The sequence below is a fragment of the Rhipicephalus microplus genome, chromosome 7, assembly GCF_043290135.1.
Source record: "Rhipicephalus microplus isolate Deutch F79 chromosome 7, USDA_Rmic, whole genome shotgun sequence".
In the NCBI taxonomy this organism is placed as follows: domain Eukaryota; kingdom Metazoa; phylum Arthropoda; class Arachnida; order Ixodida; family Ixodidae; genus Rhipicephalus; species Rhipicephalus microplus.
The window spans coordinates 102,355,118-102,369,848 of NC_134706.1; the positions used below are offsets into that span (position 1 = coordinate 102,355,118).

Genomic DNA, 14,731 nt, shown 5'->3' on the forward strand with positions numbered 1-14,731 from the left:
ACATTTACTTCCTAACGACTTTTTTTGATCTGCTGTACCAAATACCAGTCCCAAATAAAGCACTCGCTATTGCAAAAGATAAATTGGTAAAAAAATAAACTACGCTTCTAGTGTTAGCAAAGGGAATGAGGTATAAAAGATGAAATAGATCGAGTAACTGCTTTCAGTTCTCAGCATTTTTCTGTTGCCCCAAGTATACAGGGCTGCAAAGCTACAAGAGCGGGTCATCGAGGCATATTGTTTACATCTTCCGGTAAGAAAAATTACCTACTAATAATGGTTACGTAATGGCAAGCCAATCAGTAGCCAATATTCGTCGTGCAGGAAACATCGGTGTAATAACGGCATTTGATTGGCTGCAATGTGGCCCTGGATTGGTCCAATGTTGGTCGTACATCCGTAGCCAATATTCGTCGTGCAGCAAACATCGGCGTAAAAATGGCATGTGATTGGCTGAAATATGGCCCAATGTTGGCCAAATATTGGCAGCTTTGTCGGCAAAACGACGGCAATACGATGGACCTTCGTCGGCCCAATGTTGGTTGCATACTGGCTAAAACATCGGCAAAACGTCGGCCCATCATTGGCTTGAACGTCGGCCCGACATTGGAAGAAGTTGCACTTCCGACGTCGGCCCGACGTCGGTGCCGATGTTAGCCGATGTTGGTCCAAGATTGGTCCAACGGTGGCGTGCTGCCTGGGAATCGTCGGTTCTGCTGGCAGCAGTGTCGCCTGAGGCATTGTGTGCCGCTTGTGGCAGAGGACGGAGTATGCGCGCCGTGGCGGGGGTATCCGTGCCACGGGCAAATAGGATGATGGCAGATTTAGAATAAGTAATGATAGTTTAAAATCCAACCATGGCGGCGAATGCTATGGCAGATTCTTCGGCCTCGGTTGGGACCTGTGTGCGTATGAAGCCGGCACACATTGTGGTAGGCTCTTTATCGACTGGGGTACGTTTCGACGAGACATTGATTGCATAGACCTGTTTGGGGGCTGGGTATCTTGCCGAGTGGACGTGAGCCGCCTTAATGTTCGTACCGTAGGTACTCAGAACGTTTCTGGCGCCGGCCGATTGTCTACCGTCATGAATGCTGGCAAGCATGTTCTTCTCAAGTGCTGCGCAATGAAGCACTGTCTAATGAGGGGTGTTGGCGAGATCAAGTCTTGTCCGCTTTGCGACGAGAGAATGGCGATACGTTGAAGTATCCATCTTCCGGTCTCACTACCACACAATTGTTCAATACGTGCAGTTCGGTGAGCTTAGATAAGTTCGTCTATTGTATTGTGAATTACAAGGCTGACGAGGTGCGCGCACGATGTGGTGCGGGAGAGGCCCACGGTCACCTTGCGGACTGTGCGAATAAACCTGTATACTTTTTATTTTAGCCTTGAGGAGTCGTGGGCACGAAAAGGCGTAAGTACTTCTAGTGGTTATCAAGGCGTTTAACAGTTAAACAAGTGGCTTTTCTTTCATGGTCTGTTCATTCCTAACAGGCGGGCTGTCTGAGTAACGGTGACAGCAAGTCTCTATACTGCGACAGTATTAAACCTGCCGGTTGTGCGTGAAGGCCGAAAAGCGCATGTGCTGCACTATTGGTATTTTGGATCCGGCGATCTCCAGAGTGATGGTTTGTAGTGATGACCGAGGAAACGAAGCTTCTCAAATCCAAACTGGCATTTTTCCGGTTTAATCGTCAAGCCGGCTGACTGGATAGCCTGAAGTACGGAACGTAGTCGCTCTACATGCTGTTCAAAGGTTGCTCAAAACACCACAACGTCGTTCAGGTAGACTAAGCACAACTGCCATTTGATGCCTGAAAGGACGCTGTCCATCATGCGCTGGAATGTTGCAGGTGCACAACAGAGGCTGAATGGGAGTGCTTTAAACTCATATAGACCATCCGGGGTTACGAAAGCAGTCTTTTCACGGTCCCTTTCGTCCACTTCAATTTACCAATAGCCGCTGTTCAAATCCAAAGAAGAGAAATACCTTGCGTGCCGTAGCCGATCCGACGTATCATCAATACATGGCAAAGGGTAAACATCCCACTTGGTTACGCTGTTCAGCTTTCTGTAATCAACACAGTATCTCAGCGTGTTGTTCTTTTTCCGAAATTCGAATTTTCCGAAATTCGAATTTCGTTTCCGAAATTCGTGACCAATACATCGGTACCCAGGCAGCACGCCGCCGTTGGACCAATCTTGGACCAACATCGGCTAACATCGGCACCGACGTCGGGCCGACGTCGGAAGTGCAACTTCTTCCAATGTCGGGCCGACGTTCAAGCCAATGATGGGCCGACGTTTTGCCGATGTTTTAGCCAGTGCGCAACCAACATTGGGCCGACGAAGGCCCATCGTATTGCCGACAAAGCTGCCAATGTTCGGCCAACATTGGGCCATATTTCAGCCAATCACATGCCATTTTTACGCCGATGTTTGCTGCACTACGAATATTGGCTACGGATGTACGACCGACATTGGACCAATCCTGGGCCACATTGCAGCCAATCAAATGCCGTTATTACACCGATGTTTCCTGCACGACGAATATTGGCTACTGATTGGCTTGCCATTATGTAACCATTATTAGTAGGGAATTTTTCTTACCGGAAGATTTAAACAATATGCCTCGATGACCCGCTCTTGTAGCTTTGCAGCCCTGTATACTTGGGGCAACAGAAAATTGAATGCTGAGAACTGAAAGCAGTTACTCGATCTATTTCATCGTTTATGCCTCATTCCCTTTGCTAACACTAGAAGTGTAGTTTATTTTGTTACCAATTTATCTTTTGCAATAGCGAGTGCTTTATTTGGTACTGGTATTTGGTACAGCAGATCGAAAAAAGTCGTTAGGAAGTAAATGTTGAAAGCGTATGTCCCCCACATGGTAATCGAGAATATTCATAGTTTAGAGCATTTTTTTGTAACTAAAACATGGTGATGGTGCTTCCGAATCAGCATAAGCTAGCCGAACAGTGCACCACCGACAGTCTGCAGACTATTTATTCTTTGTTTTTTTATTTATTTCGTACAACAAAAAATGTATACATTGAAAAATATATATATACACAACTAAAAAAGGCCCGCTCTACTGCAGGTCAGGTTGCGTTGGGGGCACAGTGACAGTGGTGCTGTCAAGGCCCTGGCTGCTGTGGCTGGGCAGGAAGCCAGCTGCCGCGAGCAGCCGATAATCTGCACTCTGAGAGTGGGGATCATCGGGCTGCTCCACAACAAATGCTTCTCTGAAGCGCCGCTTCCTGCCCCCATAGCGATCACCAGACCCTGGCAGCCACCTATTAATAAAGTTGAGGGCCTCCGCCTGGTCGCACCTTGCTTTTTGGCAGATGACATCTGCATACAAGAACAGAAATACCATAGTACACATGAAGCACTGCAGTACAGAGAATACACAAGGGTACACACACATAAAACAATGAACAAGTCTAACCTGTCACTAATCTACAGGGCCTCAGGTTCACAAAGGCCCTTTTCCCTTTTCTGCCATGAAGGCTGCACAGCACTTGCACATCATGTGCCAATACAGCCTTCATGGCATTCACACCAATTTCTCGGAGGCCACGTCCCCCAATCTGCAGGAGGTGCTTGCGCTGTAAAAAAATGCAAGAAGCATAGATGGGGTAAACGCAACAGCACATCGAAATGTTTTCATGATAAAAATCTGCAAGAAGAGGACACTGAAAACAACAACTTGAATTTTTGGGCATCACAACATTTCATTGTTTTTTTACGCTAACTTCAACTCACTTGACCTAAAATGGTTTCCACATCCGCCCTCTCACACTCAGTGTGAGAACCTTTCAGAGTCCTTCTCTGAATGCAGTTTCGCTGTTATGAAATCAAATACAACACTGTTATAACCCTTAATAAATATTGATTCTAGCTATGAAATAGTATAATTACTTTGTACAGTGCTCAAATTCCAATACACGTTTCTTCGAGGCTACAATGTCTTTGCCTGAATGTTGACCAGGAGTAGCTTCTACAGGTGAAAAACGATAAAATATGTGGAATTCAAAAAAAAGCTTGGACATGTTTTTAATCAATGCATTGCAAGCAGAGCACAACAAGATAAATGAACATGATCAAGGCGTACTAAGAGGCAACCTTAGAGCGACCAAATCTTGGTCATAGATGAAACTGATAGAAAAATAAATGTCGCACTAGATGGTCGCACCATTTGCTGTTAATATTTTTCTGTGATAGCCAACAAAGAGGCATGTCGCTATAGAAATCTCATCACAATAAACAAAGGTGCATTTTTCTTCACACTGCGAAATTCGGTGCATGTTAGATTTTTAAAAAAAGTAAGAAATCGGCTAACACAAGGCAGGGTGAACTGTAGCTCAAAGTAGAGAGAGCCGCAGCGGACACGATATAGGGTGATATATGAACAAAATTACTGAATGTCTGTTTTAAGCAGGCTATTGCTAGTCACTGCCCATCAAACACACGATGCCGCCTACATCGTCTGTTGCTTAGGACAGTTCACTCGGACTTCACAGACTATAGTAAATACAGTCGAATCTCATTAATTCCAACATACTTAATTCGAACTGACGCTGTGATCCTATCAAAGCTATACCGCGCTCCGAAAATGCTCTCAGCACCCCGCCCAATCCTGCAGTGGCACTACAGACACCTCATCGCTGTGCTTGAAGAAGAAAATGAAGAAAAGGAAAGAAAAGACTGCGGTGGAATGTTTGCCAAATGCCAATCTGCGACATTCCTGTGCCCCGCTTTGGCTTTTTCCGTCCCTGCCACGTAGAGACCCTTCTCCTCTTAACACTGCGCATGAAGAGGAAGAGGGGAAAAAAAGCTGTCGCAGAGAGTTGGCTCTCTCATGCCGATCTGCAACGCGCCGGTGTCACGCTTCCCTGTTTTTTGTTCCTGCTATGTAGAGACTCTTCTCCTTTCAACACCGCGTATGAAGAGAGAAAAAAAAAAGCTGCGCGGAGTGTTTCTCTCTCGAATGCCGATCTGCTTTTCTCCAGGTGGAGACGCTCCTCCATTCTCATCATGTGCTGGCCACGCTCCGGCTGCAGCGCAGATGGTAACAGTGAAAACACAGTTGTCTTCGAAGAGTGTCAGCACTGGACATTGCCGCGCGCAACTTCTTTTCCCAGGAGAATACTGAAGCCGAAGTACAAATGCTTTGCAAACTGCACGCAAAACTTGTTGACTCGTTGCAAGGCCGACGTGTACAGACACGTATTGACTACTTCAATTAATGACGGATGTCCTGTAATTTGTGAATAAAACTTTTCCATGCACATGCATCACTGCATGGTGAGCCCTCCGCTCGTTTACCGTATTTACTCTATTCTACCGCGCCCTCGATTGTAACGCGCGCCCTGTTTCCACGACAAAAAAAAAAACCTAAGACATCGGTTGCAAGGACCCTTTTTTCTCGTTGGCCCGCTTGGTCACACCACTCGCAAAAACGACTCTTTTTCAGAGCGTCTTCCGTTTAAATATGAAGTACGGGGGAAGCTTATGCCTATCTGACGTGCAACAGAGCATTGCTGTCACTCTAGCTTTACCGTGGCCCGATGTCAGTACATAAACTTGCTTCGCCCCCTTCTCCTAGACGGTTGTGGTGCCAGGCATGTCGAAGTAAAGAGGCGTGTGATCAGCATTCACGATTTTCCCAAGCAGGTAACCGTTGTTGTGCCGCAAGTTTAGGAGGAACCTCTGAAGACTCTGAAGCTTTTCTTCGTACTCCTCCGGAAACTTCCGGCATATGCCCGTTCGCCTTCGGAGGGAAAAGCCTTTTCAATTCATAAAGTTCGTTAGCCAGCACCTGCTCGCTTTAAAATGGCTCTGCATTAGCCCTTTTTCTAAGGCTAACTGCATAGCCTGCACTTGGAGCAGTTCTGTCGTCACGGGCCGCTGTGCCGCTCACTGCTTAATCACATACTCGCCGAGCAGCTCTTCAATTTGTGAAAACCGACCCTGCTGTGGTCCACTGAAGCCTTTGCGTGAATCTTTGCTGCCGACAATATTCTGCTTTTGTTTCCGCCAGTCCCGCACGCATGTTTCGGGAACTCCGAATGACCACGATGCGGCCCGATTTCTGTCCGTTCCGGCACACGCGATGACTTTTCTTTTAGAAGCAGCATTGTGGTGCACTCGACAAGTTTATGGAGTCGGCCCTACCATGCCGTCGATGCTAATGTACTACAAAATGACGAACTCCTCAGCACACGTATGAAGTGCCGCGCATGGGAAACACATAGGCAGAAACGACCGATGCGCCATGCCGACGCACGTAGGGGGCGGCCATTTCGTAAGTGGCGATGGCAATAGAATGACCATATTCATTTTTTTTCCGTACTCGATTCTAATGCACATGCGATTTATGAACTCTCTTAACCTGAAAAAAGGTGCGTGTTAGATTCAAGTAATTACGGTAACTTTCATTATTTTGAACTTCTTTTAATTTGAACAAATTTTCTGGCCTCTTTGAGTACAAATTATTCATATTCGACTGTAGTACAGTGGATCATGAGATAACCTGACTAGTTTGTTCCCCGAAACACAGTATCTTAAAGCAGTACTAAATTTATGCATGTTACATAGGCATAATAAAAATCAAGAAATATACACCAAAGCCGCAGCCACAGCTTTACTCTGCACAGCTGCCTCTGCTGCCTCCACTTCTCCAATTGTACCAGCAGGCAGCCGGGGAAGGTCAGAGGGGCGCTGTGCTGGCTGGGCGTGCTGAGGCACAGACAAGAGCCGTACCTTGTGCTTCAGCTGTCGCACCTCCTGCAGAACCTCTCTTTGTTGCTGCCGGATGCCAAGTTGGATCCGCAGGATCCGTAGCAATAGAGCTGAAACATACAAGAGTACATACCATATTTACTCGCACAATTTGCATCCTCACATAATTTGCTCACCAGTATAATTAGCCAGCCTGCTTTACTACAAGAAACTTTTTGCTCGCATACTTTGCCCTCCCCAACCAGCCCGAGCCACCTTGCCAGCACACACACAGACACATTTGACTTCATGATGCTCTGGTCAGGCACATCTCTTGTCGAGCAGGCGAGTGCAGTCTTACACAAAATGGACTGAGTGCAAGGTCCCTTCTTCCATGAACTTTTATGCTTTCCCTAGAATATCGAACTTGAAAACTGAAACCTGTTTATGTGCAGTCCGAAATGCCTAAAGGTTTGCCTCCTATCTTCCCACCTCTTCCACGGCAAGAATGTATTCCCGAGACACAGCACAGATGTTGAACGCGTGCAAGGACCTCACACATCAACTAGATGAGGCAGGTTTTCGCACTCATTTTTTTTTCGGTTTCGCCATCTGGCCATTGCGTTTTTAGCGTTCCTTGTGATAGGCTACAATAATTATATACGAGGCAGATTGCTGTTATAAAGCTTACCGAAGAAAACTGAAACCGTGCTACCGCTAAGCACATCAGCGTGGAGTTCTTCGACATGCAATATTCAGTATGGAAGCCAGCAGAAGAGTGCGTTGAATAAGACTTAGCATAGAAGCTTGGGTGTGTTGGTTAGATATCGGAGGGAACACAACGCAATAGAAGACTGGGACAAGGAATGGACACACACACACATAAAGGGCGACACACACAGCACTGTGTTGGCATCGCGCTTCCTTGTCTGCATCTTACTTTACGTTGGGTTCCCGACAATTATTGGAGAGTACTTATGTTCTCTGGTATAACGCTGTCGTGGGAACTGGTTTTTGTGAGCACTATTCGGAAGAACTTCAAGAAAATGGGGGCATTTGAACAGGCTTAGCAAACAAATGACAATCCGCTTTGAGACAGCTGTGACAGCGCCTGCAACATATATTCCCAGTTGAGCTTTTAGGCCAGCGATTCCTACTGGCTTCGCACATGACCGGATTGACAAAAAAGTACACATAATACGCGAGTATATACCGCATTTGACTCTGTAGCTTTGATGAACCAGGCAGATACACAAATTTATCCAAAACTCCATTGATTCTGTTGCAAAATTATTCAACAAACAAATTGCGATGTTATCCATGTCACTATACGATTGTGGCACTTTACCATTGCAGCTTTCCAGGAGGCACATATAGAGCAGCGTTAGTTCACCACTCGCAGTTAATTTTATGCAGTAGGTTGCTCACAGCAAATGACTGCATGCAATGGTGAACATCTTGCATGCTTGCACCGCTGTTTCAGCATGCTGGCTGCTTCCCATACAGCTATCAATTGATGTTCACAAAATTGGGAAGATGAAGAAAGACTACACAGTGCCCTCTGGCCACCCTATACTCCAAACCTCCAGCCAACAAACAAACAAAAGAAACAGAAGTATGCAAATGAATATGATTCCTAATGCAGCTGGAATGGAGTGTAGTTTTCACCAATTCTGTGTGTTAAGTCAATATGGAGTGAGTTAACTCTATAAAGTAGCTTTTCTCATAACAGTGTTCACTCTATTGTAACACAAGGAGTGACTTCATAGCATCTAGAAGTAAAAATAGAATCTTCAGTATTTGATAGAAATGTGAGGCTCTACCTTAAAACAACAATAATCTGGAAAAAGAACTCATTACGTTCGAAAAAAAAAAGGTAGCACAGTTGATCCCCTTTACAAGAGACACTGATGTAACAGGCAAACGGGGATAAGAGGCACCAGTGTGCAGGCTGACATTTGGCCCATCATGCATCAGGCACTCCGTAGATGCGCCTGTGCAGCCGGGAGCCCTGCAGTCAAACATGCTGAGCAAGACTGTTGACCACTGTACAATGACACATTGCCACAAAATTTCAAAACTTCATTTCACAGACTTCTGCAAAAGCTTCTTACACCCTTGCATGATTTTCGTCAGAACATATAGGTGTTGGAAGTTGTATGTCCCCAAAAACTTGCACAATACAAATAGCATACATTAAAGTCTATCACTTAATACGTGCATAGTGTAACAATGAAAGGAAACTCACGCATGGTTTGCTCCGAGCCTTCCCCGTGCGGTGCCTCCTTGAGCCTTGGAGAGCACTGTACAGCTAGAGCAAAGTAGCATCAATCCAGTGTTAATGGCAGGTTAACAAGACAACAAAACTAACCCCCATATTCATAAACGCTCCCCGACTCGACTTTCACCCTTCACTTGACAGAGTTGAGCACTGTGCGGCTGCTCGTTTGAAAGCGACGCTGCGCTACTCGAGAATCACAGCAGATTATTGCTGACATGCAGCAATTTTCTCTGCTTAGAGACGGCGCTCCCATCAGCCATCTCAAGTGAAGGTCAAGCGTTGAGTGGAGGGACGTTCTAGAATACGGGGGTAAGATTGGTTGCAAGAACACTACAATAGACACACTTAATTTTTACACTTCATCTATATTGTACAGCTACACACATTCTGCATCCTTATAATGCAACATATACATACAGGCTTATAAAGTAAACAATGTAGGCTGCTCAAATAACACCTGCACAAAAAAATTACCCAAAAGTGGCCATGCGCAAAGTACTTTTATTTGAAACTCACAAAACTTTTGCGGTGATGGAGAATAAATAAGACAGGTTACGCTTGGAGGCACATTAGACCTTCACAGCTTTCATAAAGTACAAAAAACAATATGGTATGTGTGTGTGTATGTACGCATGAAGCTTCAGCCTTTACATACGGTTTCTTGAAAGAATCGACTATGAGTTTTATGGCACCTGTGTCCTTCAGCGCAATTGAAAGCCTGCTGATCAGTGTGTGCAATTGTGGAATAGTTACATGGATAATGGCGTGAAACACCTAAAATCAAATTTTTCTAGCTAGAAAATATGCAGCTGTGTATAAACAACACATGCTGCAAACAGTGGGAGGTGACCACAAGAGTGATTTGAGTGTAAGCGGCAGTATTCCGCATTCATGTACCCCGCCATTTTCAACTGTTGCCCAAAAGCAGCACCACTTCAGCGTGCTACTTTTTTTTTTACATCATAAACAGCACGGAATACAGCGAGGATGAAAACAACATATGCAATTAAATTTTGAGCACTATTTATCGTGCACATGATTGATTGATTGATATGTAGGGTTTAACGTCCCAAAACCACTATATGATTATGATAGACGCCGTAGTGGAGGGCTCCGGAAATTTAGACCACCTGGGGTTCTTTAACGTGCACCTAAATCTGAGCACACGGGCCTACAACATTCCCGCCTCCATCGGAAATGCAGCCGCCGCAGCCGGGATTCGAACTTGCGCCCAGCGGGTCAGCAGCCGAGTACCTTAGCCACTAGAACACCGTGGCGGGGATGGTGCGCATGAAAAAAAAAGGACTTTGTACAACGACGAATTCATAATTTGCCTTCACGGACCTTCTGTTAGGCTGCACCACATACAGATTTTTTTGTGGCTTTCAAAAAAGATTTGAAAAAAAAATAATAACAGTGTTTACTCTCGTCATGAGCGCACTCACTAAGTCACCCTCATTTCATTCGCCAAAATTTTGAATTTTTTTTTCCACATATAAACACACACCTTACGTTCATCCGCTGAAGTCCCACGGGCTCCCCCCCCCCCCCTTGCCGCCTTCGCTCGCTGCCACGTGCCATTATATTTTTGTTTCTATTTGTTCACGGAACGTCCCCTGTCTTTTTTAATTATCTCTTGTAACATATGTGGCATTATCTTGTTCCCGAGGTGCCACAGGTGCTCTGCTATGTAGATGCACCATTAAACTAGTATTTTTGATCAACTGTGCATTTCTGATGTTTACCTTGCAAGTACGTAAAACTGGCATGCTTCTTGATCTAGGATACACATGTGGCTTGTCTCACTTTGAAGGAAAAGTTAGCATACAATGGTGTAAAAGCTTAGAGTTTGAAATATTGAGACAGCAGCACACCGGAGATGATCATGGCTATGATGTGGTTCAACCTGTGGATTCGCTTCATTTATCACGCCATATGATGAAGCTTCCTTTGGTAAAACTGCTCAGATAAGAAAAAAAGTTTGCTGTCCAATACAGCAACTATATAAAGTGTGCACGTCATCTCGCAGCGCCTTTTCGTCACTTACGAAATGCGCCACCAACATGCCCGGGCACCAACCGAATCTATCGCCTACAACTGCCATGTTGTCTCCTCGTGCTGGCACCCGTTTAGTTTTGCCTCACGATGCAAGTTTGAGAAATTATGAGCTGCTAGTGAGGCAAGTTGATTTAGTAGTCCACGCAGAGGGAGCAGAGCTTAGGGTGTTTCTTCGCTGAAAGTTATAACCTGAAATTGAAAACGCACATTCCGATTTTCCTAAAAGTACCAGCGTATTTGGCTGGTGCAGACTAACAAAAGCTACTTGAAGAAACTTTGCAATATTTGCATCTTCAGGTGCAACTTCATTACGGGTAAGTGCCATAGCCAAGTATTTACCTGCAAACAGATATAGCTTACCAAGATACTGTACATACAAACTTGTCCGCAGTTAAAATCATGATGGCGAGGAAGGCGGTTAAAATCGTGATGTCGATCGCGGAGATTTGGTATTGCATTGAAACAAACTATAAAGAATGGGAAACAATATTAGTTCGCTTTGAAGTATAGCCGATCGGTTCAAGTTGGGCGTCAGGATTTTTTTTAATTAGTCAATTAATTCTATACACGGTCTCTATCATGTTCAGCGACTCCACTCTACATTAGCGTACAATAAAAGCAAAATACAAAGTGAAAAGTGTGTTAAAGCATACGCGAAAAATAAAGTGATGACTGGCACTACCGCGGCACACACCACGCAAAGTCGCTATCTGCCTTGTATAATATTTTCCTCGACTATTTCCACAAATTGCAATCAAAGAGGCTCAAGCTCAACATCAGCACTGTTTAAAACACTTGGGGGGGGGGGGCATTGCTACTTTGGTGGCGTAGGCCGTGACAATATATTCATAATATTATATCTCTTGTAAACTTGCCTAGCTCTGCACGACTAGTTTTCGATGGGAGCAGCTGCGCTTCGCACATCCACTCTTAAAATTGCGGCTCGAGAGATTTTGAGCTTTCACTTGTTTTTGGGCCAGGCAATTTGTAGTGAAAGCAAGATAATAGGCCCTCATAGGTTGTGGCGGGCAGCCGGTGTACGCCGTGGCTGGTATGTGTGTCGCACATCTTGATTACCTGGTCTTGTATCGAGTGAACGAGCGAGGCCTTCCTAATCCAATGAGCTCGTTAAAGTAAGACAACAAAAAACCACAATGCTTCCACATCGTTCACAGCAACAGATGACGAGCCCCCAACAAACCGCACTGCAGCACGTGAACTGCCGTAGGTACCCAGGGAATTACCCGGGCATGGCGGGAGAGGGCGACAACGGCAGAAGTGACATCACAAGAACACTATGTATAAAGAGGACATTTAAAGACTTTTTTCCCCATTTTTAAACTTCGTGCACTGTTCTGTCACAATTTATAGCTCAGAATAGTTGTATTTTGAAAAGGGCACTAATTCATAAGCCCAATGGTTCAAGGATGGGTGCATTTAGGGGGCCCATTCTACGTTTTACTTATGCCCTTCAAGAACTTGCTTACAGGGCCAAAGTCCTGTTTCAGAAAGAACACGCTAGTGCGTGGCCAGCAGTCCGTCAAGCATTAGTGCTGGTGAGATTTGGAAATGCAGCGCATGAGCATCCTCATCTGCTACTTCTCTGCTCATGCTCTCGGGGCTTACTTGCGAGGCACGGTCCTTCGCACTTTTCATTTTCACACTGTATATCAACTGATACCAACTCTGCCTTCCATTATTTAATAAACCAGTATTTCATGGTCACGAGGACGAGCTTAAAATGTTTGCTACATCAGACCTGAACAGCATTTTGAGTCATCGAAACTTGCTAGTTGCAGCGAGCATTATGCGAAAAATATGATGTGCTTTACGGTGACAACTTGCAAAACACTGCAGCAACGATTAAAATCATGCATTTTTTGTGCTCACAGGAAATCCCTGAAGCAGGAGGCACTGGGCTAGATAAATTGCGCAGCTGAAATACGGATGCGCTTTCCAATGCTGTCATGCGTACAGGTGGAGAAATGGCAGACAAAACTGGGCGCACCCCGATTCTATGCGCATGCGTCCCAATCACAAGCCTCGCTGCCAGTTAGCACCACATGGCTCACTGTCCATGAGCTCGCTTGTTTCCTGTAACAGTGGACCATACGGTACACCTATTTAAAAACGAGGATAGAATGTATATAATGCAGCATCTGATGAAGCCATAACAATGTGTTGCTAATGAAATCTGGAACTCTAGTTAGTACCCTTATTGTTAACCAGCCGACCAACTAGCAAAAAGATTTGCGACTGAAATGATGGCATCTACACCTGCCCTTAAAGGGACACTGAACAAAGTTTTTGCCGCCGAGATTTTCAGCCAAAGCAAAAGATTGGGCCATGAAATTCATAGACAATAATAATTTCAAGCAAAAACTACGAAAACATACTGAATTTAATGAGCCTTTTACAAATGCCGCGTCTAGCTCTTAGACACGGCGTTTTCTAAAAGGTCGCGACATTTATTTTTCAAGTTTTTTTTTGTTATTCAAGACAAATCTACGGTGCATTGTTCACAGAAAACAAAATTGCCTCGGTAAGATTTCTTTGCGAGCAGCTTACTAATTTTAAGGCAGGCGCGTTGATTCGTGAACTGAAGGATGCGAGTGATCGATCTTGCCTGCTAGTGGCTAGGCGACAAAGGCTTTACCTCATGTCCTGGTGTAGCTAAGTCACGCAAATGGAGCAGAAAATGTGCATTATCATCTATTTCACCTAAATATCACACGTATGTGACTTATTGCCGGTGACAGGTGATCAGGATGAAGTCGACAAGTTGCAAATCTGAACAAGAATTCACTCGAATGAAAAACCAACCTATACTCACGTGCACGGTGAAGTCGAACACGTCGTCCGTCAATGTTGTCTCTGATGCCCGAAGGAAAAGAGAAGAGGACAAGCGACGGGGTCGTCTCTTTCTATAAAGTCGGCGGAACTGCCAGAACGGCCAACACAAAAGGCATCGGGTTGACATTCCTCCATCTGGGCATCAGTCGCTCCACCCGGGCATGCAGCTGCTACTGGTTCTACTACTATTCTCTTCCCCGTGCCTCTTCCCGACATTGCAGTGTTGCTGCCATACTCGCGAACCTTTTTAAATTAAAGCACGCAATCATGTATTATCGTGCGCCATACTAAACTTAAAAACAGTGCGCCGGTACATGAGATCACGAAGCGCGGTCCACGCCATCACAAGAGCAATTAAAGAAATGAAACAAAGAAAACAAAAATGTATAAAATATTTTGTCTCAATACGATCCGCAATCCAGTTTCCTGCAGCGGCTTTTGGCTCTGTATGAACGGCCAAGCCAGTGCCAAGCCAAGCTTGCGTCCCTGATCAGCTGTTTATTTCCATCGAGAATTCAACAGTGAACTGGCAATTTGTTTAGATGATATTGCTAAAGGGCTTGAAATTGAATATTTCTCGACATACTACTGCTGTACTTTTCCTCTCTGTTTCGTGATCACAGTGATAAGATTGAGAAGGTTACAATTTAGAAAACAGCAAGTACAGCTCAAGCATTGCTAGTATCGCTGTTTCGGTAATAAAATGTTACAAAGATTTTGCCCCGTGACCTGCTTGCCGTGTTCGAGCACCCAGTGGAAATTTACGGTGCCGCGTTTGAAAGAGTTGAATAAAATTGCAATATTACGAAA

At 45.0% G+C, this 14,731-nt stretch overlaps 1 protein-coding gene across 1 annotated transcript; it reads right to left on the bottom strand.

The window, feature by feature from the left end:
- Positions 1 to 6,618: 6,618 nt before the first annotated feature.
- On the bottom strand, positions 6,619 to 14,245 carry LOC142767825 (uncharacterized). Its single transcript, XM_075870063.1, has 3 exons — positions 13,902 to 14,245; positions 8,978 to 9,032; positions 6,619 to 6,860 (listed from the first exon to the last, which is right to left on the bottom strand). Exons 1-3 carry the CDS (start codon positions 14,046 to 14,048, stop codon positions 6,619 to 6,621), a joined length of 444 nt encoding a protein of 147 aa, XP_075726178.1. The 5' UTR covers positions 14,049 to 14,245.
- Positions 14,246 to 14,731: the final 486 nt, after the last annotated feature.